The sequence below is a fragment of the Prionailurus viverrinus genome, chromosome A1, assembly GCF_022837055.1.
Source record: "Prionailurus viverrinus isolate Anna chromosome A1, UM_Priviv_1.0, whole genome shotgun sequence".
In the NCBI taxonomy this organism is placed as follows: domain Eukaryota; kingdom Metazoa; phylum Chordata; class Mammalia; order Carnivora; family Felidae; genus Prionailurus; species Prionailurus viverrinus.
The window spans coordinates 4,534,264-4,560,318 of NC_062561.1; the positions used below are offsets into that span (position 1 = coordinate 4,534,264).

A 26,055-nucleotide genomic window follows, 5' to 3' on the forward strand; every position below is an offset into this window, starting at 1 on the left:
GAGTCCTAAAGTGCCCCACAGGTACCTCAGCTTCGTTATGTTAAAATCCCTGCCCTGGGAGGGGCATAAGCTTCCTTAGCATAACATACAATGCACGTACCGGCACGTTTTCTGAGTGCGCGCGTGCACCTTTAGGCCTGTCCCTTTATGCTGAGGCCGCCCCCTTTCGATATTCGTCCCCAAGCCCAACAGAAGGAGCCTGCTTACCCCTGTTTGGGGAGTCGTGGCTTTGGAAGTGATCCTGTGTTCTCAACGAAGTTACCTCGTGAGGCAACTCCACCTGGTGTATTCGGTCTCTTACTCCCCAAGGAGCTGACCCGCTGGTTCAGTAACAGCATCTCAAGGTTGGTATCATTTCCTCCAGGAAGTCCCGGGCTCCCCACATCTGATATGCATGCTCTCTCTTCACACTTGGCTCCCTGATCCTTGCAGCGGCTTGACAAGTCCCCACGCCCTACTGGAGGTTCCGTGAGAACGGTCTCCGGCTTCCTCCGGACCACCCAGCCCCCTGCACGGCACTTCACTCGTAACAGGGCGTAGATACGGATACACAGATGGAGACAGACGTATCTCACATCATTACACACGCTTGCTAAATGTATACAAAGGAGGGATCTCCTGAACCAAGGGCCTATTAACAGCTCAGCTCTGAAAGCAGAGCACCCTGGGCACTTCCTGAAATAGCACCGGGCGATCATGTCTCAACGGCACGCCCTGTATCACTTCTAATACTAGTGTCAACGTCAGAATAAGGCTGAATAAACTTGCTTTTACAACTCAAACTAGTTCAATGGGGAAAACAAATACACCTAAGGAAATCTTTTCCGTTTCTGAGTAAATACATTTCAGTACAAAACCAAATTGAAGAAACAGGTGTCGAAGACAGGAAAAGAACGTCACCCCTGAGCGATAACCCCCAACTGGGCATTAAAGACAGCAGACAACGTCTCAGTCAGTGTACTTTTCCTTTCCTTTGGACAAACCGACCTTGACCGTGTAGGTAACACGCGCCGGATGACACCGAACAAGGCGGGGGGCCGTCCCGGGGCCGCCGTTGCAGGGCCGGCGCTGCGGGGGCGGGACGCGGGGCGGGCAACCGCACGGGGGCCACGCGGGTGGGGGCGCCTCTCCAGCCCCCGGGCCCCCGGGGTGGCCCCGCCCGGTGCTGGCGCAGCTGCACGCCGGCCTCGGCTGAAGGAGAGTCCCCACCAGGCTTCCCGAGAGGCGGCCGACCCCATCGTCTCTGCCTGGGCCTTTCGCATTACCGTTGATTCAGCAAGGAGAACTCGCGGTGTCGCCGCGGGGCTCCCCGAGGCAATCGCCTACCGGGCACCCCAAGCCTCCCGGGACTACTCGCGGAGGACCAGCACCCACCTCTGCAAGAAGTCACGGAGGGGAACGAACCAAGCTTGGAGGCACTGGGCAGAAGCCAGTGCCCATGGACAGTTAGCGGATGTTCGACCAACTGGCCAATGGGGGCCCCCCAAAGATAGTAAGTGAGCTCTCTTCACCTCCTGACCCGGCAGATGGTCCTGCCGAGTGTTTCCACACGGATACGCACAGTGCAAGCGATGTCAAGTGTAGGGGAAGCCGGAGGCCATGCGGGGGTAGGCACACCACTGCCATTACGCTTTTCTCTAAAATAGTCCTCAATTTATTCTGCAGCAAAATGAGAAACACAATAGGTTGAACTTCTTATCGCGAAATAATTTATTTGGGAAATTTCTACGCTGCCTTATTTCTCACACTTGGCTTTGTATTCTAGTGGTAGGCCGCGGTAAGACCAAGATCAGTTTGCCGTCCGTGGTATCTTTTACCTGCTTTTCTTATTGGCGCTAGAACCAGGAGTTTTTAAACACTCAGAGCAGGTTTTCAAAATACAGTTGACTCGAACAACATGGGTTTTGAGATGTGTGGGTCCACATATATGCAGATTTTTTTCAATAAATTTAGTGCAATACTGTAAATGTATTAGTCTCTTTCTAATTTTTGGAGTTTTAAAAGTCAGCAGGCTTGTCTTATGATTTTCTTAACATTTTCTTTAGCTTCCTTTATTATAAGAATACAGTATATAATATATATAACAAAATATGTGTTAATCAACTGCATATGTTACCAGTAAGGCTTCTGAGCAACAGGAGGCTGTTAGTAGTTAAGTTCTGGAGGAACCAAAAGTTACACCCTGATTTTGGATTACATAGGGTGGGGATGGAGCAGGTCCCTAACCCCCATATTATTCAAGGGCCAACTATATTCCCTCCACCATGTGCTCACAGACAGGTTGGCCAGTGTACAATTTGGGTCGTTCTGTCCTTTGTAGACCAAGATGTTTTTTATATCCAAGTGTTGGCGAAGATGTGGAGAAAAAAGAACCCTCATGCACTCTTGGTGAGAATACAAACTGGTGCAGCCACTGTGGAAAGCAGTATGGAGGGCCCCCCCTCCCCCGCCCCGCCAAATTAAAAATAGACCTACCGTATGATCCAGTAATCACACTACTGGTTATTTATACAAAGAATATGAAAACACTAATTTGAAAGGATATATGTACCCCTACGTTTACTGAAGCATTATTTACAACAGTCAAATTATAGAAGCAGACCAAGTGTCTATCGACTGATGGATACACACACACACACACACACACACACACACACACACGCACAACACGAAATATTACTTAGCCATCAAAAAGGATGAAATCTTACCATTTACGACAATATGGATGGAGCTAGAGAGTATAATGCTAAGTAAAATAAGTCAGAGAAAGAAAAATGCCACATGATTTCACTCATATATGGAATTTAAGAAACAAAACAAGGGGGGGGGAGAGGAAACAGACTCTTTACTATAGAGAACTGATGGTTACCAGAGGGGAAGGAGGGGGGAGAAGGGGTAAAACAGGTGAAGGGGATTAAGAGTACTCTTACCATGTTAAGAACTGAGTAATTCATAAAAACGCTGAATCACTATATTCTACACCTGAAACTAATCTAACGTTGTATATTAACTACGCTGGGAATTTAAACATATATATATTCTTTACATATGTCTTGCCTTTAAGGACTGGACTTCTTGGTTGGTTTCCTAAGGAAAGGTTGTAGATGGGGTTTCTGATTTAGAGTTTTGCAATGCCACTGTTAGCAACTATTACATCATTTTGCTGAAGACCGAGTGATTCTGGCCTAGGTCATTACAGGGCTACAATGGCTTAATCTGATTCTCTTTCCTAGCTTGCAAAAAATGACTATATTCATAGGAAAGTACGATGTAAATTTTTTAAAAAATCAAACCAAGCAATAATTTGAGTAATTTAGAAATATTTCTAAAAGCCATAAAAAGCCTAATATAGTCAGGGCACCTGGCTGCCTCAGTCGGTACAGCATATGCATTTGAGTCCATTGTGTGGTGTAGAGTGCACTTTAAAAAAAAAAAAAAGTCTAATCAAATCAACTTGTCAGTGTATCTCCTCAGAAAACCATTTTCTTAGTTTTTATATTTAATCATTACTGTACCTAATCTTGTTTCTCTGTTGTGTGGCATTATTACATAATAATATAGTATTTATTGGTTAACGAGAAGCCTTTTAAAAATAAAACAAACAGATATTTTTAAAAATGGCATCCCCGGATCTCCGGATCTTCAATGTCATGTTTTAGCTCCTTGCTTGTGACCCATAAAGATTCCACAGAAATTTAATAGCTGAAGAAACTGAATGTTTTCCTTTCTGAGAAATGTTTCCTTTCTGGTTAAGATCATCGCTTGCCTTATGTCACACGAGCAAGCTGACCTAAACTCAATGTGTGAGATGAGAAGAAAGAGAAGGATGAGCAGACACGAGCAGTAAGAATTTTGAAAAGTGATCGAATTTGGCTTCTGATCAATACAGATCAGTCGAGGGAAGACGTGTGGCAGAAACCCAAAGCAAATTTGGGAAAATCAGGAGCACAGGTAGGTTGTGACATAATAAATTGCCTTGGATGTAAGACAGAAGCTTCATAGAAGAAAGCAAAAGGCAGCAAAGATAATCGCCTACGAGAAAGTTACCACAGCAGAGGCATGCTTGGGGAGACCCGGGGAGAAGGAAGGGCCACAGACACCATCAGCAGCAAAGCGGTAAGGTTGTATCGGCTGGCAGCTCCCCCTTCGCGAACTTTATAAAAGCACTTACAAGTGCTTTCTGATTCCTGATTCGATTCTAGGATTTCAATACGTCACCCATCTGATCATTACTGAGGACTGTTCCATGTGACCTTCCTTCACAGACTATAAGGGGCTAGTAAGGAGGTAAGACCGTACTTTACGGTGCCAGGAAGTGCCCAGAAGGGAGAGAGAGCTCACCTCCACCTGAAGGAGTAGGTCTTTATTTCTTAACAAAAATTAATTTGCTAATACCCAAATATCTACATTTTGAGAAAAATTTAGTTGTGGCCATTTCTTGATTTGCAGATTTGGGGAGCAAATCCAGGGAAGAGGAAGCATACTTTCATTATTTTTTTAAACGTTTATGACACATTTCAAACAAACGCAAGAGCAGAGAAATTAAACGATGAACCCACAATTGTCAGTTTTTTCCCAACTTTTCTCAGCAACTTTTCGGAGCATTTTAAAGCAAACCTCACATATGCTGTTTCGTGCAAAAACTATTTGACTATGTACCCATAACAAACAAGGGCTTCAAAATAACTACACTATCGTTATCCCTACTAACAAAACAAACAACAATTCCTTCACTGAATTGTCAGTCCATGTGAAAATCTCCCCGCCTGTCTCCTAACGATCTTTTTATACTGGTTTGCCGGTATCAGGATCCAAACAAGGTGTTCGCGCTGCGTTTACTGGACGTGAATTTAGATTCAACCCAGTCTATCCATTTGGGTGACATCTACCAGAGATCATGCGTTCAACACACGGGCTCATGGAGCTGGCTGTCATCCCAGCACTTAGAAGGGCCACAGACCTGGACCCAGCACTGGCCCACTCTTAAGGCAGTGGAGGGGCCAGCATCTGGCACAGAGGAAGAAAGAAGTACAGAGGCCAGAAAGGCAGAGATGCGGTACCTGGTCTATCACGGACTCCCCACCCCCCCGGGCCGGGTCTCCCAAACCAGGTGATGGGAGTGGCAGCCACTTTTCTAAGCACTGTACTGCTCATCTGCCTAGGCGAGGGAAGTCGGCGAGAGAGGCCTCTGTTGCACGGAAGCCCGGGACCCCCATGGAGGTAGGACAGCTGTCACAGGAAAAGAGGACACGGCTCCTAAACGGGGCAGCACGTCCAGTTTAGTCACCGGAATAGCTGGCCCACGCGATTTCTGGCTGTCCCCAACCTATTAGAGGGTCTGCAGGAACAAAAGTCGTAACTCCATTACAGTACTACCTGATTTGTATAGCAGGGCATTTCCAAATCTGGTGACAGGAACCTGACTTGAACCACCATGGCAGAGAATCAAGGACCCTTCCACGGCTCCCAGATCAGGTGGTTTCCAAGCTCAGGGCCTCTTTATGAAGCAGAAGCCAGGTAACTTGGGGGTCAGTATCCCACAGTTAACAACTCCTCCTTCCAGCCTTCCCAAAAGGGATCTTCCAACATTCACCCTCCACCCAGAAAGGGAAACCCCCAGTAGTAAAATCAAGGCGAGAACTCTTCCTAATCCTTTCTGAGTGGGAGGAGAAAGGGCCTCAGCAGGGACTTAGCTTGTGTGGACACGTGGTTAGGACAATGGCTTGGCTGAATAGCTTGGAGGAATTTGGGAAGAACAGAGTAGGTAATGGACTGGTTTCGGGAAGGAGTATAATTAATATGTCAGAATTCACTGAAAACATGAGAAATCGTCTGTCCCATATGAATGTCCAGTCGCATCCCATGTGAATCCTACTGCAAAAGAGGCTGTTTGATAATTGTGTGAACATTATGTCCCATTCTATAAACGCCAATCTTTGTTTCTAGTCATCTTGATGCCTACTCAGTGGGTTCGGGGTAAAAAAAAAAAAAAAAAAGAAAAAGAAAAAGGCCATGGTGGCAGAAATGGATGCCAAGCCTGGGCTAAACCACAGGGTGTCCCTCTCAACAAAGTTAATGACATGGTTCCTTGAAGGAACCAGACAGCTCCTTGTGGAAAGCTGATTACAATGGACCCTTTCATAATAGAGGGGTGGATGATCTGTCCTTAGTGGCAAAGAGATTTATTCTAGATCTGGATTTGTTTTCCTTACCTGTCAGACCTCTGCTAGAATCGCACTGAAGGCCTCACACAACGTCGTGGCACCTCACATGACCATGCTTCTACCCGAGGGCCCCAGTGAGGGAAGCACGGTGATAGGCCAGTGTCCACGAGTGTCGCGAGCTTTATTCTTGTTTACCATTGTCCACAAGCATGGAATCACGGCCTAATGAAAATGATGTTATGGAGACAGCTTGGGGACACATCTTGAAATTGCGATGCTGCCTTGGATAGGGTCTGTATAGCACTGAATCGGTGACTGGTAGGGTGCTGTGCACCCATGGCCAGAGTACATGGGTCCAGAAACAAAGGGCAAGCACAGGGACTGCTTCTCATGATTACTGAATAATACATTTGCAAAATATTTTCTTCCTGTTCAACAGCTTCGCCTGTCAAAACTGAATTTATTCCCCCAAGAGAGAAGTCCTTCCACCAGAACTCGCAGGCCTGGCCCCACTGGATTTGAACCAAGGCCGGCCATTTTTGCCACCCTGTGCACTGGGGAAAATGAGCACCCAAGACAGACATGGACGTCTTTTGTGGTCACTGCCACCACTGTTTCCCAACTGGACTTATGCAACAGTGTCCAAACCAGTCTCCCCTCCTCTGCCTTTTCTCCCCCACACTGTCCTTCCTCTCTAAAGCTTAAATCAGTGCCTTTCACTCCCCGGCTGGCAATGGCTTCCGGTTTCACTTCGAATAATGCCAAGTCCTACCCAAGACCTGCAGTGCCCTTTCTGTCCGGCCGCAGCCTCCCCACCAGACTGCAACGCCCTCTTCTGCCCTTGTGTCTTGAACTCCGGTCACGCTGGCCCTCTCACGGAACCTCAGACACATCAAGTTCCAGTCTAACGTTGGGCCCCTGATGTTCCTTCCACTGGGACTTCTCCTCCCTCAGATCTTTGGCTCTCACTCACCTTTAAAGCCTCCACGCCAGTGTCACCTCCTTAGGGACACTAGGTCACCCTCTGCTGTGCCCGTTGCCACACTCTCTACTGTATCACCCACGTTCTTCTCTCGGGAGCCATCATTACAGCCTGAGATCATGCTCTTTACTGACTTACTGAATTGGTTTCAATACTGGAACGTGAAGTTTGTGATGCTTTATCCTCTGCTGTATTTCCAAATGGTAAAACCAGTGCCTGGAAGGCTCAGGTTGGTGCTCCACACATTTTTTTTTCTTTATAGATGGGCTGCTTTTTTGACTAAGGGAGGCAAATAAGTAAGACTACTGCGACTCTAAGCGAGCAGAACCACTAAGAGCCCCACACGACGGAGTGAAGGTCTGGGCCACCTCAGCTGGCAAAGAACACTACCAGGTAAGGTACTGGGCAGGGGCCAGGGGAGCATGCAACAGCAATGAGATGAGCAAAGTCAAAAACAGCGGGTATGACCTTGCAACCAGAAGCAGGAGGGATTTCCTTTTGTGGTACCATGTATATATACATAATATTTATTTTCTATTTCCTTTCCTCCCCGCCCCCACCTCTTTCCATTATGATTATGGTATGCTGCTTAAATTTACCTCTGGGTTTACGGAGTGCAAAAGGCATTGCAGAACTGCAGAAGAAATGGATATGACTCGGGGAGGGGGGCCTAGACTTGGACATGTTTGCAGTAACTGACAAGCTTTTGAGTTGTCTCCCTCTAGGGAAAGACTCAGCGGGGGTTGAATTATGCATCATGTTAGAATGACATTTTTTTAGACATGACTACCCTCCACGCATCTTCAGTTTTCTTTATAATACTGCCTGCCGTATTACAGAGTCATTTGTTAACTCATTATCCCCTCACCAGAGTGTAAGTGATTTAAGGGCTTTTGCTCACTCCTGTCATCTGGCACATGGGAAGCACTCAACAGCTACTGAATATATGAATGAATGAATGAATGAATGAATGAATGAATGAAGAGAGAACCTGTTCAGGATCTATTTCTATTTTTTTTTTAATGTTTGTTTATTTATTTTGAGAGAGAGAGAATCCCACAAAAGTGACATGGGGATCCATCTCATGAACAGTGAGATCATGAGCTAGGCTGAAATCAAGAGTCGGATGCTTCCCCGACTGAGCAACCCAGACACCCCTATTTCTTTTTTTTTTTTTTTTTAATTTTTTTTTCAAACGTTTATTTATTTTTGGGACAGAGAGAGACAGAGCATGAACGGGCGAGGGGCAGAGAGAGAGGGAGACACAGAATCGGAAACAGGCTCCAGGCTCCGAGCCATCAGCCCAGAGCCCGACGCGGGGCTCGAACTCACGGACCGCGAGATCGTGACCTGGCTGAAGTCGGACGCTTAACCAACTGCGCCACCCAGGCGCCCCGACACCCCTATTTCTAACACTACTTGGACTTCCTCTAAGGGAATGACCTCCCTTCCATTGTGTTCAGCTTCGGTGACAGGAACCCAGGTACCTGCCTCCTAATATGGAAGGCAAAGGGTCTCTGGAGGCACCCAGACCTTGTGCTTGTCCCAGCGGCACCAGGTGGCAGACACATCACCTAAGCTTCAAGAATCGATTTCTCGGGGCACCTGGGTGGCTCAGTCGGTCAAGCGTCCAACTTTAGCTCAGGTCATGATCTCGCGGTTCATGGTTTTGAACCCCGCATCAGGCTCTGTGCTGACAGCTCAGAGCCTGGAGCCTGCTTTGGATTCTGTGTCTCCCTCTCTCTCTGCCCCTCCCCTACTCGTGCTCTGTCCCTCAAAAATAAATAATAACCATTAAAAAAATTTTTAAAAAAGAAAGAAAGAAAAAATAATTGATTTCTCTATCCTGGGACTTTGACTCTTGAGTGAGTGACTGAAGGACAGGAGGAATGGTTCTTCACTCATTCCCAGAGGTGGCACTATACCTTCCTACTACACGCCTTTCTTGGCTTCTTGCATGTGGTTCCTTGCTTCCCAGGAACAACCCTGACTGCCATCCATTTCCCAGACTGGTCCTCTAGCCATTTTCAACTCTGGGTACACCTAACATCCTTCCAATAAATTCTCTTTTTGCTGAAGCAGGTCAGTCAGTTTCTGTTGCTTCTCAACAAAAATCAAAACAAAACACTGTTACAGAAAGCACAGAAATAAGCTGGTTGTATGTACAGGGTTGGATAGGGTTGTACAGGGTTGGAGGAGACCTCACCTACCTTCCTTCCAACTGAACCACACTGCTTTTATTTTTGCAGATTCTTGTTAAATCTTTGACCACGTGTGTACATGTTGCAAACTGTTGCAATCACGGTCTATGTTCCAGGTTGGATTATGTACCCTGTACAGGTACCAAAATCCTAACCCCCAGTAGTGTCAAAGTAACCTTATTTGGAAATAAGGTCTTAGTAGACGATCATGTCAGGAGGAGATTATTAGGGTGGGCCCTAATTCAATGGCACGGAGAAAGCCATAGTGGCATAAAGACTGAAACAAAGGCAATACATCTACATGCCAAGGCACAAGGTACCCAAGACAAGAAGCTAGGATGGGCCGGCAGGGATTCCCGGGCCCTGCCCTCGGAAGGAACCAGCGTGCCAACGCCTTCATCTGACTTTCACCTCTAGTACTGAGACAAAAGATTTCTGCTATTGAAGGCACCCAGTTCGGGGTACTTTGTTACAGCAGCCTTAGCAAACTGATACAACATACATGATTTTATTTTCTAATTTTTCCTCACTTTAAAATTGCGGTTGTCGCTTCTCACGTTGTTTGTTTTCCTACTTACGATATAAAGTGTGTTGAGGTCGTGGCCTAAGCAGCACCCCGACCCACGATCCCAGCGTAACGGGACATTCCCATGGCTTCCACTTCAGGGCCATCATGGTGCTGTAAACGCTGTGTGCATGTAGCTTTCTCTCTCCTTTTGGAAAACTTTCCCAAAACACATCAGCAGATGTGGATGACCGGATCAGAGGGAACGAACACGAGGCCTGGGGCTGAGCGGCTTTGCAGAAGGAGGACAATGGATGCACTTTGTCTCCAAGGGCACACAAGGGAATGCGTTTTGAATTCTGAATGGGAAGAATGCTGACACAAGGAAAAGGAAAAGAAGGGAATTCGAGGCAAAGGGGGCACCGTGAGTAGCGCGAAGGGAGTGCGAAAGCCCAGAGCGGATGCAGGCACGCTGGATGGCAAACGCTGGCAGGAGAAGGGACAGAAACAGATGGAAGGAGAGACGCGGGTTTACAAAAGCCAACACGCATGTTTAAGGAACTGGGACTTGATTCCAATGGTGGGAAAGAGCCGAAAGCGAGCAGTGACTCTGACTAGAGAGCGTATGAGAGCCTGGCCTGAGGAGGTGACGGGGTGGCCGTGAGGGCTGAAGAGGCGACGGGGTGGCCGTGAGGGGAAGGGTTAAGGAGCCTGAGGAGCAAGGTGACCCTGAGAACCAGCGGACAGGACCTAGTGACTCCACAAGGAGGGGAGCAAAGACTCCCAGGTGTCCAGACCACGGAGCTGAGAGGTTGACCCAGGCACGAGATGTTCACCAATTTCCTCGACCTCCACCTGCAAGCCCCCCTGGACCCCTCCCGGTATACGTGACACGAGTTCGAAACCATGGCAACACAATCAGGGCCAGTGGAGCACTTCCTCACCATTCACCGACCCTCTGACCTCTCACCACCCGGCGTGGCCCTCCTGGGACGCGGTCCTCGACAACTTCTGTGTCGGACTCCATCAGCGAACTTCCCGTCACATTTCTGGTCGCTAGCCATCGTCCTCTTCGACCTGTCCTTAGAAACGACTCCCTCGCCCAGGGAGTTCACGCCTTCCTGGTCTCTCTCCCTTCGCCCACCCACCCGTGTTTCCTCTCCTCGTCTCCCTGGGATTTCAGTTCTTCAGGTGACGCCCTCCGCCTTCTCCAAGTCCGTTCAAACCGTCCTCTTCGTACGGCCTCGGGGGTGTGCCGTCGCGTGGAGGACTTGGCTGCGGCGGGGCGGTGGCCCCGCTCGGCTTCCCACCACCGGGCTCCCGCTCTCCTGCCCTCCACACGACACTCACTCCCAACGGTGCGACAGGAAGCCCTGCCGCTGGGGCCGTCATCCTCGGTGTCTGCTGCACTTGTTTAAGGGGTCAGCACAGTTCAGTGGTTTTTAAAAAGGAACCTCTTGGCATTGCAAGTTCTATCTGTAGATGCAAATCCCAACCCCGCCCCTTCCTGGTGAGCAACTCAGGGCGGTTTACCCAAGGATACGCGGGCTTTTTTATCTGGAAAACGAGGACAGTAAGAGCCGCTGGCGAGGCAGGTAATTGCGCAGATCAATGAGCCGCTACAGCAGAGCACACGGCCAGGCTGCCCCCCGTGAGTCTCCGCTGAACGTGAGCTCTAGTCACGCTGGTCCAGGGCCCGGCAGGCCACGCCACCATGAGACCGGCTGGCCGCACGGACACGAGTATCAGTGTGGGGGAGGATTTCCTTTCTTAAGAACGTAAACATCATTCCGAGGACACGTGGGACCAGTTCAAGTCGCCAAGTACTGACTGGGTAAGTACTGAGAGCATATTAACTACTACATTAGGTGGGCTTTTCTCTGCTGTTCAGAGGGGCGTCAGTGGATCTCAGACACCCAGGAAGAGCTTCGGAAGGGTTGCAACAAATGCCCGGGACCCCGTGCTTAGCTCTCCACCCGCAGGCACTCAGGCACACAGACTCGACAGGAGCAAACTTGGAGCACGGGGTCGCCTGATGGCACGGCACGTCCGGCCTGGATGGCTGACGACGCCCCCGGGCCCGCGTGGGTGGCTGGAGACGAGCCCTCCTCACTCCCAGGCGCACGCCGCCCCGGCCCAGAGAGACAGCGGAGAGGGGCGCCATCGGGCGGGCACCTCGGAGTCCCGGGGAGCGGTCCAACCGAGGACGCCACCCCAGTTTCTGAGAGGGGGGCCCCCGAACAGGGCGGGCCCGGGAGACTCACCGTTGGACGCTCGCATCTGCCGCCGGCGCCCCACGCGGTCCAGTCCGATGGGGGTGCTCTGGGAGAAGGTGAAGGGCCGGAACCGGGCCGAAACCGCCTTGTAGGGCAGCACCTGGTGAGCTGGCACGGGAGGCCTGGCCGCCGGCTGCAAAAGGAAAGCAGAGGGCTGTGAGGAGGTGCCAGGAAGTGGCACCTTTCGCAGGCTCTTCACACACACGGCTGTGAGCAGCTCGGCGTCGTCACCTGGGAGCCGCTCACAGAGGGGAGGGGAAGCGCCTTCTCCAAGTCGTGTCACGAGCCTCAGGCCGCACCGCGGGGTTCGGCTGCCACGACTTACCCCAAGATTTTCAAAACCCGGTATCGACTCACGCGCTGCCTCTCACGCCAGCGACACACTGAGGGGTGACACTCAGGAAGAGCAAAGCGTCCAAGAGGACAAGCAGATTTAGGAAGGGGTGGCCTCTCGCACAGAGGCGGGGTCACAAGGAAGACGTCTTCCTGGCAGAGCCGCCAGGGGCGGCCGGTGCCCGAGACCAAGTCCGGACGACACGCTCGGACTGGCGAGCCCGTCAGGCGCTGCCACCACAGGCGCCGGGTCTCGTGGGACCCGAGTCTTCCTCACCTGAGCTGTCGTGACAGTTGAGCTTTGTTTAAAAGAGAGCTAGTTCTCCACAAATCGGCCCGGTCTCTTTAGAAGGGCCTATGTCCCCTGTTGACCTTCCACAGGCACCATCCCTATAAAACTAAATCGGAGGCCAAGTCGGTTTAGGCCTTCCTGAGGTCATCTTAGGACTTTCCCACCCAACTCCCTAAATGAGCCTACAGCGCATAAAATTATCTCACCGCGCACCTTCGTGATGCTCCAAAGTGAGATAATCTCTAAGTGCTTTCGATTTTCCCCACACTGCGTTTCGAGCTGAGAGAGATTATAGTTTGCTTTGGTTCAGAATTACTTCCTAGCGCGGGACACGTCTTCCCACAAGAAGTTCACGGTATTCTTCCACTTCATTTTTTTACCTTAAGAATTCAATTCAGTTTAACGCAATTAAACAAGAGGTATTTGAGCGCTTGCTAGAAACAAGGCGTTGGGACGGGCTTTATAGGGAGAAGTTCAACAGAAAATCCAATACCAACACAGGCCTTCCCTTTCAAGAGAATTTCGAGTTTTTTTACAGTATCAGCTAGCAAGCTCAAAAAGTGAAACCGGGCACACACTCATATACTGTTCTGGGAATCCGTGACCACGTCTCAGCAAATACCATTTGCCGAACGTTATCCTGAACAGGGCCTTTATTTAAATGTCTTGTAGCCACAAAGTGCTCTTTGGGTAACTGATAAATACTTCTAATCTATTGGTAAAGAGCACAAAATTGGTGGAAAAAAGTATTTCCTCAGCTCCTAAAAAACCGACTCCTTATCTTCTTCTTATCCTTACATTTTAACACCGGAGGACACTTCCCCTTCAACAACTTCTTCCATGAAGCTCACTAAATGTGCAATGCTACCTTTCCCCTTATTAAAGTCTCGGGTCATTGAGAACCAACAGCAAGCCAGTTTCACATATTGTTGGAGACTCCAGGAGAGACAGGAGATTAGTAAAAGCCATCCACGTGCCAGATTGTTAGTTTAATTCACGAGTGTTTCCAAAGTCAGGAAGAAAGGCTGGGAGTCTATCCTCCTTGAGCAGAGAGGAGAAAGAAAAGCAGCGGCCTGGTTAGTTAGTCTGCAGCAGAGAACAAAGGCCAGGAAGCTGGAGGCCTCTGCTAGCTTTGGCAGAAGCACACCAGATCTTACTTGGGTCAGAAGACTCTCTATTTCCTCTGTCTGGCTGTTCCCATAGAAGCTGACCCCGCCTATCACAGAGATGGGGCGTCTTCTCCGGCCGCCTTTGGGACAGCCCACGGCAGGGTTCTGGTCTGCAGGGTCCATGGAGGCCGTGTTTGGCTGCTGGTCCCCGTCCACAGTGTCCTCTTTCTGGGGGTCCACAGCAATGGAGTCTTCAGGAATAGAGAGACTTCGGTTGGCCAACTGGCCATAGTCGGAGAGCGGTCGGGGCCTTGACCTTCTCCCAGAACCCCACTTCCTCCTGGTGATCCTCTGAGCCTCTGTCCTCTCTTCATCCCGTGATGAGCCCCGCCTCCAGGATTCCTCAGCCACAACCTTTTCAAATGCGAACAAGTTAGGTGAGCACCAATGTCCAGGAAGGTATTGGAAAAGAACAAGCTATGCGCTCCCTCCCATCCTCTTTAGCCTTGCCTCAAGGCTTTCTTGATCTATTTGTTTATTTTAAGAAGTTATTTGTGTAACAGAAAGACGTAACTGAGACGTGCCTTAAAATAAGCACGACTTTCACCTTTCACTGCAGGCTGAATTAAGACCGTAATTTAAATAGTGATGTATGGTGACCAATGAGCTACTGCAAAAGACATTAAGAAACTAAGTACCACTGTGAGTTACTAGAAAGAACTTTCAACTGTGGTGTCACCCAAAATACACATACCAATGGCACGGGGAAATGCAGGAGCCCAGAAGGAGAAAGGAATGCGGAACACGTTAGGTGCTACTCTAAGGTATTTTCCTGCAATAATCTTTAAAAACGGAAGGTGCTTTAATAAGATTAAGTCTGGGCTGTTAAGGCCTGACATTCAGTAAGTTAAGTCTGATGGAGAGAGCAATGACCCGGGATTCAAAGAACCAGATCGGGCTACTAACTAGCTGTGTGATCTGGGACAAACAAGGAATGACTAACCTTTCAGGACTAGACAATCCCACAGCTGGAGAGTCTGTGGTCCTAAATTAGCCACTACTTTCAAATTGTTCCAATACCTTTTCAGAGGCAATGCAATGTACCAGAAGAGGAACTATGAGCTTGGAAATGGGCAGCCTTCTGTGTGAGTCAGGCGAGGCCACTAGCTACCTTTGTGACCTCAGGCCAGTTACTTAAGGTCTGGGGATTTGGTTCGGCAACGGTTCACTGGGGAACAATGGGTCCTTGTGTGGGGGAAATGCTGTGACAGCCCTTATCAGCCACAGTTAATTATTGCTGTTAAAAAAGCAGTGTGTGGAGTAACCATCCCCAGGCTGAGCCCTGCCAGGGGATAACCTCTGTCTCAGCAGACCCCTCAAAGCCGGGTCAGAGGAGAGTTGCTGCACAGCCCATGGGAGGGAGGGTGCAGCCGACTCTGGTCACACGCCTGTGAGCCTAGACACCTTCAGTTCTCCTACCCCTGGTCATTATTTAAAAAAGATATAAACAAGACAGACAGACAAGGGCACGTGGCAGAGATGTCACTCAAGGGCAGGCAGAACAGGCCTCCCTGGCCTAGAGACCTCCAGCAGAACTGTCCCGGTGCAGCCCGGCCCTGCCCTGAGGACCAGCCCAGGAGGTCAGCTGCTGCCCAATCAGTGGCAACTAAGACCTCAAATATAGACGTTCCCTAAGATCATACACAGTTGACTTCTGGGCGACACGGGGGTTACAAGTAACGACCCCCACCCCAGCACCACCACCTACCGTGCAGTCAAAAATCAGCTTGTAACTTTCGGCTTCCCTAAAACTTAACTACCAATAGCCCACTGTTGGCTGGAAGTCTTACTGATAACAGTTGATTAACACATATTTGGTATGTGTATTATATACTATGTTTTTATAATAATGTAACCTAAAAAAAAATACTAAGAAAATCATAAAATATTTATGGTATTATACTGTATTCATAAAAAAGAAAAAAAAAAGGCACATATAAGTGGTCCTGCACAGTTCAAACCTGTGTTGTTCAAGGGGCCGCTGTACTATGAAAAATCTGATAGGGCGCCTGGGTGGCTCAGTCGTTAAGCATCTGACTCTTGGTTTCGGCCCACGTCGTGATCTCACAGTTTGGTTCCCGAGTTCAAGCCCTGCATCGGGCTCTGCGCTGACAGTGCAGAGCCTGCTTGGGATCCTCTGTCTCCCTCTCTCTGCTCCTCTCCCCCAGCATAAATAAATGTTGCAAAAAATTTAAAGAAAAATCTGATGAAAAGCAAAGAGAGCAGAAAGAGATTTATGGACACTCTACTCCACCACCATCATTTTTCAGATCAGGAAAACCAAAACCCAGGGAAGTTAAGTGACTTGCCCAGGGCCACACGGCCAATCAGCAGCAACAGAGACACTGAAATGTGGGCCTCATAATTTGTGTAATAATTTGCATAATTGTGCAAATTTGCATAATTGTGCAAAAATTTCCCACTGTACCAAGTTACCTCTGCTCAAAAGCTAATGAGTACTAGCAATCACTGCTTACCTTGCTACCTGCTGACTCTGACTCCCTGAACTTCATGTTTAAATCAAGTCACCGCAGAGGGGTCCAGAGTGCACCACTGTGGCATGAAAACTGTTCTGAGCTGAAGGTATTTAAGAATAGGCTCCCCGCCCCCCCAAACTCTCTTATCTCCCTGAAAGCAGAGGTCCCAAAAGAACTCAGCAGTCGGGGCACGTGGGTGGCTCAGTGAGTTCAGCGTCCGACTTCAGCTCAGGTCATGAATTCGTAGTTCATGGGGTTGGAGCCCCGCATCAGGCTCTGGGCTGACAGCCCGGAGCCTGGAGTCCGCTTCAGAGTCTGTGTCTCCCTCTCTCTCTGCCCCTCCCCAGCTCATGCTCTGTCTCTCTCTCCCTCAAAAAATAAATAAACATTAAAAAAAAAAAAAGAACTCAGTAGTCATAAATCCATTGTCTTGGGATAGGATTTTCTTTCTTCTAACCAGGGAAGATGTGACTCTTATCAGCTGAGAGGAAAAGTCTCAGCAGACGCTGCCACAAAACTATCAGACCTCCCGTTTGCTCTCCCACAGGCCCCTTTATCTTGCCTAAATCACTGGGTTTCCCATAAGTGCCCTCTCCAGCTCCCCTGCCCCTCATAAGAGGGGATATATACCTCCATCTCTAACCACTTCCTGGAGTCACTTTTTCCTGTGAACTCCCACTGGTTCACATGAAGAAAAACCCGTCTTTTCTCTTGCTACTGTCTTTTGTCAGCCAGTTTAATTCCACGCTCCCCACGTAGTAAGCCTAAGGGGGCGGAGGCGGGGGTGTGGGTCTTTCCTCTCTGACACTACACCAAGGGAAAATATGAGAAATCATGAAAAAGTTGGTATTATTTTTTTCACTGCATGTGAAAAACAGGATTATTATGGAGAGTTTAACTACATTATTAAACCAAATGGCACAATTTAAGCACACAAGAATTAAAAGGTTCAGAAACAAGGTGTTAGAAAGGTCCAGAAGCAAAACAAAATTACAGGCAATGAGTAGTTTGGTAACAAATCTACGTGTGGTTTTTTGGTTTGTTTGTTTGGGGGGGATTTTTTTTTGTTGGGTTTGGGTTTTTTTGTTTTTTTTTTTTTTTTTTTTTGCACTTATGCAACATGTGACATGCCTCACTGAAGCTTTGCTAATGCAGACAGGAAAACAAGGAAATGGGCGTAGGAAAACAAGAGGTTGTCTTAGTGGTTCAGGTAAGAAATCCTTCTGAGACCAAAACACACTCCAGGAAGTGAGGAGGCTGGATAAAAGCAGGTATGCTCAAAGCAGGAAATGACAGAGCAGGAGACGTGCCAGGGATGGTCCCTTTAACACGTCCTGCCTCAAGTGTCAGCTACTGCTCCCACTGGGGTGGGGGTGGGGGTGGGGGGCGGGGGCACAGGATATACATAAGAACAGCGATTCTACTAGAACTATTTCTGCAGTTCCACTGAAGAGATAAAAGGAGAAACCAGCCTTTCTACGTGGCATTGCAAAAATTAGTTAACAGGACAATATATACAATTGAAATGTCCCCTTTACTCCTAGCAAAAGAGGGAGAGACAGTGATCTTTAGCCAGAAGAGACTTACATACCTTGTAAAAACAAATTTGAGCTTTGATGCATGTTTTAAAACTGAATCTCCTTTTGGCAAAGTCTGTGTACTTCCGAAATAGACCGAGGTGCATTCCAGGGAACACGGTTTGACTGTGATCACAGGATCATACCTGCAACTACAAACCCCCGCCACCACCACCACCGCCAACATTCCCCGACAAGTTACAACCTACCCCAGACTCCGCCACAGTTGGTGGTGGCCTACAGACACACTGAAGGAACAAGCAGTTGACCATATCCGTGCTGTCTCAGATTCTTTCTGGCCTTTAAGACGTGACAGTGAGGGTGCTGAGCGGCCATGCCAGAGGTATGCCCACCGTGGCTTCTCACAGTCCAGCAGCCCAGCAGCCAGAGCTTCAGATCAATCCAGGGCTCCAAGCTTGATTGGCCAATTCACACCCAAGTCATAAGCCTTTGTAAACAAACTCTGCAGTGGAGTGGCTGACCTTTTAACTCTTGCTTCTCTGGACAGTTGTAAAGTACTTTCCCTACTCAGGAGCCCTGCATTTTTTTCTTCCCACACAAGGTTCCTTCCTTTGCTTCCCAAAAGTAAAAAAAAAAAAAAAAAAAAAAAAAGTAAGATCTTCCCAAGGTAGATCTTAATACCTCCAGTGAGATACTTCAAAACATTTTTTGAAACCACAGTGAGAGTAAATTAACACAGGAAAAAGACTGGCACAAAAAACCCTGTCGTCACATATATATCCATTTAGAAGCTTGGTCTAAAGGAAGTATATAGGATTAAATAGCAAGAGTTGTGGGTTGAATTCTGCCCTCCCCTCTCATAACAGGTATGTTGAAGCCCCAACTCCCAGTACCTGTGAATATGATCTCTTTCTTAAAAAAATTTTTAAGGGGGCGCCTGGGTGGCTCAGTTAAGCGTCTGACTTCGGCTCAGGTCACGATCTCACGGTCCGTGAGTTCGAGCCCCGCATCGGGCTCTGTGCTGATGGCTCACAGCCTGGACCCTGCTTTGGATTCTGTGTCTCCCTCTCTCTCTGCCCCTCCCCTGCTCATGCTCTGTCTCTCTCTGTCTCAAAAATAAATAAAACATTAAAAAGAATTTTAAGTTTATTTATTTTGAGAGAGAGTGCAAGCGGGGAGCGAGGCAGAGAGAGAAGGAGAAAGAAAATCCCAAGCAGGCTCCGCGCTGTCAGCACAGAGCCCGATGTGGGGCTCAATCCCATAAAACGTGAGATGATGACCTGAGCTGAAATCAAGGGTGGGACACTCAACCAACTGAGCCACGCAGTCTTCAGAGATGTGATCGACTTAAAATGAAGAAGTACTGGATTAGGCGAGCGCTAAGCCAACGGCTGCTGTCCTTAGAAAAGAGGGAAATTTAGACACAAAGCAAAAAGGAAAGAAAGTCCTAGGAGGACAGAAGCCGAGATCAGAGTGGTGCATCTATAAGCCAAGAAACTCCAAGCACTGCCAGCAAACACCTGAGCTGGAAGAGGCCAAAACGGAACCCAGACCTCTGGCCTGTCTGACAATGAGAATAAAAGCCTACTGTTTTGAGCCATCTAGTTGCTGGAAATTTGTTACAGTCGCCTTAGGAAACTAATACGGCAAACTGATTCAGAAGAAAATACTACAAGCAGGGAAATTTAGATGCTTTGAGAAGATGGAAAAAAAAACTAAAGCAGAGCTTTTACACTGGACGAGCCAAAAGTGTTCTCAAGACGCATACTAATACAATCAGCAAGCCTCCCACGTTTTCGCAGGTTCTCAGTGCCCCGAACACCACGGGGAATTCAGGTACAGCTACGGAGCTGGAGGTGGGACGAGAACACATCTCGACAACTCGTGCTGCAAGGCAGTAACGACAGATGTGGCTCTTGATCACCAAGATGTGCCAGAACTACACCCGGCATGTGTTCCCTTACTTAATCCCCACCGCCACACCGGGAGTTAGAACTACTCATGACATCCTACCGATCCAGACGTTGGAGCGATGACGTGCTCGGGTTGACAGAGCCAAGGGAGAGCGGCCCCGTTTAACAACCAGTCTGTCTGACTTCAAAATCTCCGTCCGTTCCACTCTGTATCTCTGCGTCCCTGGCATATGCTTGTACGGAAGGAAAATACAACTTGGTAGGTCTTCCTACCCTCAGCTGTAGGGCTTCTTGGAATGCAGGGGTGGGAGCTGGGGGGAATGACAGGAAGGGAAGCTCTGTAAGTGCCCCTGCCATCTGGGGAAAGCTGGAGACTCCTTCCCCAATGACATGCATAAAATAAAAATATAAAGTAAGCTCATTACTTTGAAATATAATTATCAAAATATTAAAAGGATTGATCTAATAGTATAGACAAAACACAAGAGATTAAGAGTACTGGCAATAGGGGTGCCTGGGTGGCTCAGTTGTTTGAGCGCCCAACTCCTGATTTCAGCTCGCGTCATGATCTCACGAGTTTGTGGGACCAAGCCCCGCATCGGGCTCTGCACTGACAGCACGGAGCCTGCTTGGGAATCTCCCTTTTTCCACACCTCCCCCACGTGCACTCTCTCTCTTTCTCCAACCCTCTCTCTGTGCACCTTCCCTGCTTTCACTCACTCTCTCTCAAAAAATAAGTTGATAAGAAAGAAAGAGTCTTAGCAATAGGTCTAATAACTGCCACCCTTTGGAAATACCGTTGAATAAGCGAAGAGATTTTAAGACACCAGCGATACGAAAAAGATCTGTGGTTTCTAGGAGTGACAAAATCACAGGTGTTGATAAAATCGCTCCGGTTTGATGCCTACATTCATAATTTAAGGAAATGCTACACTTCACCTACAGGGGAGTGAAATTTTTTTTTTTTAATTTTTTTTTCAACGTTTATTTATTTTTGGGACAGAGAGAGACAGAGGATGAACGGGGGAGGGGCAGAGAGAGAGGGAGACACAGAATTGGAAACAGGCTCCAGGCTCTGAGCCATCAGCCCAGAGCCCGACGCGGGGCTTGAACTCACGGACCGCGAGATCGTGACCTGGCTGAAGTCGGACGCTTAACCGACTGCGCCACCCAGGCGCCCCTAGGGGAGTGAAATTAAAGCCCCTACTCCCAAATTTCTGCTGACAGAGCCCTGGGATGAACCGAGGTTCAAAACTCTCCGTTTACATAGTCTCACTTAAGACTAGTCTGTAGCACCAGCTCTGGGCTCCAACTCCACAGAAGTATAACTTTGGGCCTTATATATTACAAATTTAAAAAGTGTTCTCTCAGGGGTGCCTGGGTGGCTCAGTCCATTGAGCAACCGACTCCTGATTTCAGCTCAGGTCATGATCTCACAATCGTGAGATGGCTCCTTGTGCTGGGTGTGGATCCTGCTTGGGATTCATTCTCATTCTCTCTCTGCCCCTCCCCCACTCACATGTGTGTGTGCATGTATGCACATGATCTCTTGCATAAATAAACAAATAAATAAATAAATAAATGGCATCTCACCATTTAAAGCTATATGTCACTAATTTCCCTTAAATGATGTCACTTAATTTCCCTTAAATTAATGTATCATAATAAAAAGGATTTTCCATAGGCTTTTTTTTTCCTTTTTTTTTAGTGTGGGTATTTTATCTGGATTATAGAGTGCTTGGAATGGGATGGGTTATAAGTATATGTCCTACGATTCTAAGTGAGGGCGGGAACTCATAGGATCCCAGATCAGCTACTACTTTTTAAGGAGCTCAAAGTAAGAACAAGAAAATCTTTACATATTTAGAAAGAAGTCTGAGCACTAATGACATTCTTCTCTTTTTGTTAAAACACTAAAAAGACAATGTTTTAGTTACTTAGAAATCGTAAATTTGTATTTCTAATCTACCTAAAATTGTATTTTCAGGTTAGTAAAGAAGGCATTGTTATACCCATTTTGGAGACGAGAACCCAGTTCACAGAGAAGGCACCAGATTTAATGAAAGACAGGGAATGTGAGATCAGGCACTTCGTTCGATTTCATCTTTGCAAGGCCAGCACTAGACATGACGTGCCCCCCGTTTATAGATATAAGTAAGGAAAACGCAGTACGGTTTATTGCAAAAACTCTCAGCAGCAACTTGCACAAACACCGGACCTCAGTAACATTGCTCCATAAAAAGCCTCGGTGTGCTTATCACTTTTACATCTCTCCACTTCCGGATGCTGCTTCCCCTCGCACTTCCTCTCTGGGCTGCTGGTAGGTCCTCATCAGTGTGTGCACATGCTCGTTTCCCCAGACTCTTCCTCTCTGCTGCTTCCTCCCGTTTCCCGTATCACATCTCACCTTTACTCTTGTTCTCAGCTCCACTCCCTTCTCTCTCCTCGTTGCCCACACTTTTCCCTTAAACTGATCACATACGGAACGCAAACACTGTGGTTTTGTTTGACTTCCTGAATCATGTTTGGTTTCTTCTCCTGAATTTTTAGAACGAGTGGGTGGAATAATCTTTCTTTCTCCAAAGCTTCCTTTTCTTTTACAGACCTTGCTGGTGGTGGCGGGGGGGGGGGGGGGGGGGGCAGGGGCTGTACTAGCATTAAGGGGATGGCGGGGACCGTACCAGCCTTACAGGGATGGCGGGGATTGCTTTAGCATTACGGAGGTGGCAGGGACTGTTCTAGCATTACAGGGATGGCAGGGACTGGACCAGCATTGTAGGGGTGCACGTTAAAAACGGCCCCCCCACCACCTGGGTGTTCTAATTCTGTCTCCCTAACTTTCTAGGGTGCACACGTCTTTTCCTACCACACTTCGGCTAGTTCAGGAATAAACAGTAAGGTTGAGGGACTTCTACGGTGGCCGGAGCAAGGAGAGGAAAGAGGCAGCCTCTGACTCGGTGTGAAATAAGTAACTGGCCAAACACTCATCACTCACCTAACGACCACCTTAAAAATCATGCATGGTCAGGCTGGCTCCGCTCCACCTTTCAAAGTTTCCTCTAGTTCAGGGACCATGCCGGGAAGGGACAGACACCATCATAAACTTGTCCCTTCCCTTCTTAGACCCCAGATTTGGACTTAGCCTGGAGGTGGACGGGGCCTGGGCAAGAAACAGAAGCAAAGTGGGAACGTATTTACTGGGTTTGTCCTTCTGTGGCTCAGGGGCACAAATACATGTTAATGCTGGGTGACATTCTTACTAACATGCTGCATCCTTAAGACACAAGGTTCCAAGCTGTAGGAAGACAGTGGTTGTTGGAATTCTGACAGCAAATGAAACACAAATTAACGAAAAACTGTTCTGATTGTTAGCAAATGAGATTACACACACATAGAGAATTTTGACACACCTCTTAAAGACTAAAGAAAAAGACAGAAGAAAAGAAACAAATGCAATCTGGAAAACTGTGGCCTTGTCCCTTGGGTTCAGGGGGTAGATAGGCCATTTGCTAAGAAAAATATTATACAGTATTAAAAACATTTAAAAATATGTTAATGCTTCTTAACCCCCTTGAAGTAAAAGGGAGTGCAGTGGACTTCAACTGTCCTTGCCTGGTGAAACTGATGATAAAAATGCTAAAACAGAGCTGGTGAATCTACAACTTGTTGTATAGGCAGAATCGCTCATTCGCTAGAAATGCAAATATTGAGGTTCATGAGGGAACACAATTTAATATGCTTAGCCCGATTCTGTACGCGTTAAGAAGGCACTTAAGTATGAACATTTAATTTTATTTATTTTTTATTTTTAAAATTTTTTATTTATTTTTGAGACAGAGAGAGACAGAGCATGAACGGGGGAGGGGCAGAGAGAGAGGGAGACACAGCATCGGAAGCAGGCTCCAGGCTCCGAGCCATCAGCCCAGAGCCCGACGCGGGGCTCGAACTCACGGACCGCGAGATCGTGACCTGGCTGAAGTCGGACGCCCAACCGACTGAGCCACCCAGGCGCCCCAAGTATGAACATTTTAGACACCCCTGACGACTTAGAACACCACCAGGCTGAGAAAGCAGTGGAGCTGAGGTCATCCTCATTTTATGCAAAATCAAGAAATGAAAAATCTGCGTGACTGTGGTGAGCCCCATCCTGACCATGCCCCATGCCCCTGACATCGTGGGAGGGCGGTCACCACTGACCCTGTGTGAGCACAGGGCTGATGAGGAATGTCCCCCCCCCCCCCCCCCCCCCCCAGGCCTGTGTAAAAATCACCTAAGGCAATTCCATTTTCTGGGCTTATCTAAAAACTCAGACCATACTACTAAGTCAACAGTGGCAAGACGGTGGTGAGTTTGACACCCAAGCAGAGAAAATAATAGAACTGTAAGCTGTACTTTATGCCTGGACTCATTAAGAGTGAAGACACATTTTTCAGAGAGAGAGACAGAGTGCGAGCAGGGGAGGGGCAGAGAGAGAGAGGGAGACACAGGATCCGAAGCAGGCTCCAGGCTCTGAGCTGTCGGCACTGAGCCCGACGCGGGGCTCGAACTCACGAACCACAAGATCATGACCTGAGCTGAAGTCGGACGCTTAACCAACTGAGCCACCCAGGCACCCCAAGAGTGAAGACATATTCTAAAACCATCATATTATAAAATTAACATATACAATGATCCCATCTTAACATCTTGAAATGTATCTCTGAAATGCATGCTGAGGAATACAGAGGTCTACTCAAACTTTCTTTTTTTAAACTTATAAAAAGCATGATTTTATAAAAACTAACTTACTTTCCTCTTTTCCAAGTACTTACTGAGCACAACTAAATATTCCAAAATCATGAACCATGTTTTAGATTTGAATATATTAGAAATCCACTGTTTTTCTAAACCCTTTTGAACATTATAGATTTTTTTCCTAATCTGTTTTGACTTTTCTTGTACAGAGAAGGTAAAAGGACCCAGGACAAGAGGGTAAAGAAAAATGGGCAGCAGACGACGAGGTCCCGGCTGATTCTCTAGTGGAAGAAGATGGAGAGAAATGTCTGTTCACAGCATTGCTGGCATGTCCAGCCATGAATGACAGCAAACAAACATTCAAATCAATGGCCCCACGTGACTTCAGAGTCACGAAAACTAAGGGTTTCTAGATTAAAATGCAGAACAGCAACTTCACAAACCATGAGTAATTAAAAATGCTTCATGCATGTATAAAGGGGTGAATGGCTGAGTTGATGGACAGATAAATGAGCGAATTAATGGACAGTTCTGGGTGGCAAAGAAGCTGTTCCCTCTCTACATTCAGGTGTGATTTTATAAAAATGAGCCTGATTTAAGTTATTGCTTAGTTATTATCACTAAGTATTTCGAAACCCATAACCATGTTTTAGATCAGGAAACAACCATCCGTTCCTGTCTCCTTCATAGCTATTTGAATTGTGCCACCCTGAAAACAAATTGACTACAGTTTTCCTCCCCTTCTTGTCAACAACCCAGTTTTGAAGGCGCCCTACTTAGTTTCAGATGTGAACTACAAGGTAATGGGATCTTTTCCAAAAGTAAGTGTCCCCTGCTGGCAACAGAATGTAAAAAGAAAGATTTGGGACTTTGAAGAAAATCTCTCTTCTGTATTTCAGTTTAAGCTTGCAGCATTACTGTGCTGGAAGGAGAAAGAGAGAAGGCGAACAGGAGGCAATGAACGAAGAGCACACAGTGACGGCGAGTTGGACGAAAGAACCCAGAAGAGGCAGAGGAAGTAATGGCATCACATGGATTCTCTCTTCCAGCAACACTCACTGATGGCGGATTGCGTCACTTGCCTTGCAACTTGCAAGGGTCCAGGGGCACCTGGGTGGCTCAGTCGGTTGAGCATCCGACTCTTGATTCAGGCTCTGGTCATGATCTTACCGTTTCATTAGTTCGAGCCCCGCATCAGGCCCGGCTTGCGCTCTCTCTGTGTCTCTCAAAATAAATAAACTTTAAAAACAAATAAATGAGTAAACTTGCAAGGGTCCAGCCAATGAACCTAATCAAGAAAACACTGACCCTAAATTGGATGTGTTGTTCACCAAGAACGCTTCTGCTGTGAGTGCCTGGCCTGTCTGTACAGGGACAGTCGCAAAGGTAAGGCGAGACCTACAGACAGCACCAGCGGCATTTCTCTTTATTTCTACTGAGGGATCTGAGAACGTGTCCTGGTGCAAACAAA

At 47.7% G+C, this 26,055-nt stretch overlaps 1 protein-coding gene and 1 long non-coding RNA gene across 9 annotated transcripts in view; one reads left to right on the plus strand and one right to left on the minus strand.

Moving 5' to 3' along the window:
• SPATA13 (spermatogenesis associated 13) overlaps nt 1-26,055 on the minus strand; it is a 350,239-nt gene that overhangs the window by 45,605 nt on the left and 278,579 nt on the right. For 5 of the 7 annotated variants that reach the window (XM_047874029.1, XM_047873999.1, XM_047873909.1 and 2 more), the window contains 2 exons: nt 13,911-14,276; nt 12,117-12,261 (listed from right to left, as the gene is read on the minus strand). In XM_047874029.1, the coding sequence (XP_047729985.1) occupies nt 12,117-12,261; nt 13,911-14,276 (511 nt within the window). Of the gene's footprint in view, nt 1-12,116; nt 12,262-12,453; nt 12,511-13,910; nt 14,277-18,185; nt 18,385-26,055 lie in introns of those variants that run through there. The other 2 variants (XM_047874159.1, XM_047874495.1) reach the window with 2 other exon arrangements.
• Nucleotides 280-22,344, plus strand: LOC125174914 (uncharacterized). Of its 2 annotated transcripts, none has more exons than XR_007155611.1 (3): nt 280-344; nt 7,409-7,539; nt 21,838-22,344. It is a non-coding gene; the product is annotated as an uncharacterized LOC125174914 (long non-coding RNA). The 2 variants fall into 2 exon arrangements; XR_007155605.1 differs by lacking the exon at nt 280-344 and adding an exon at nt 1,051-1,492.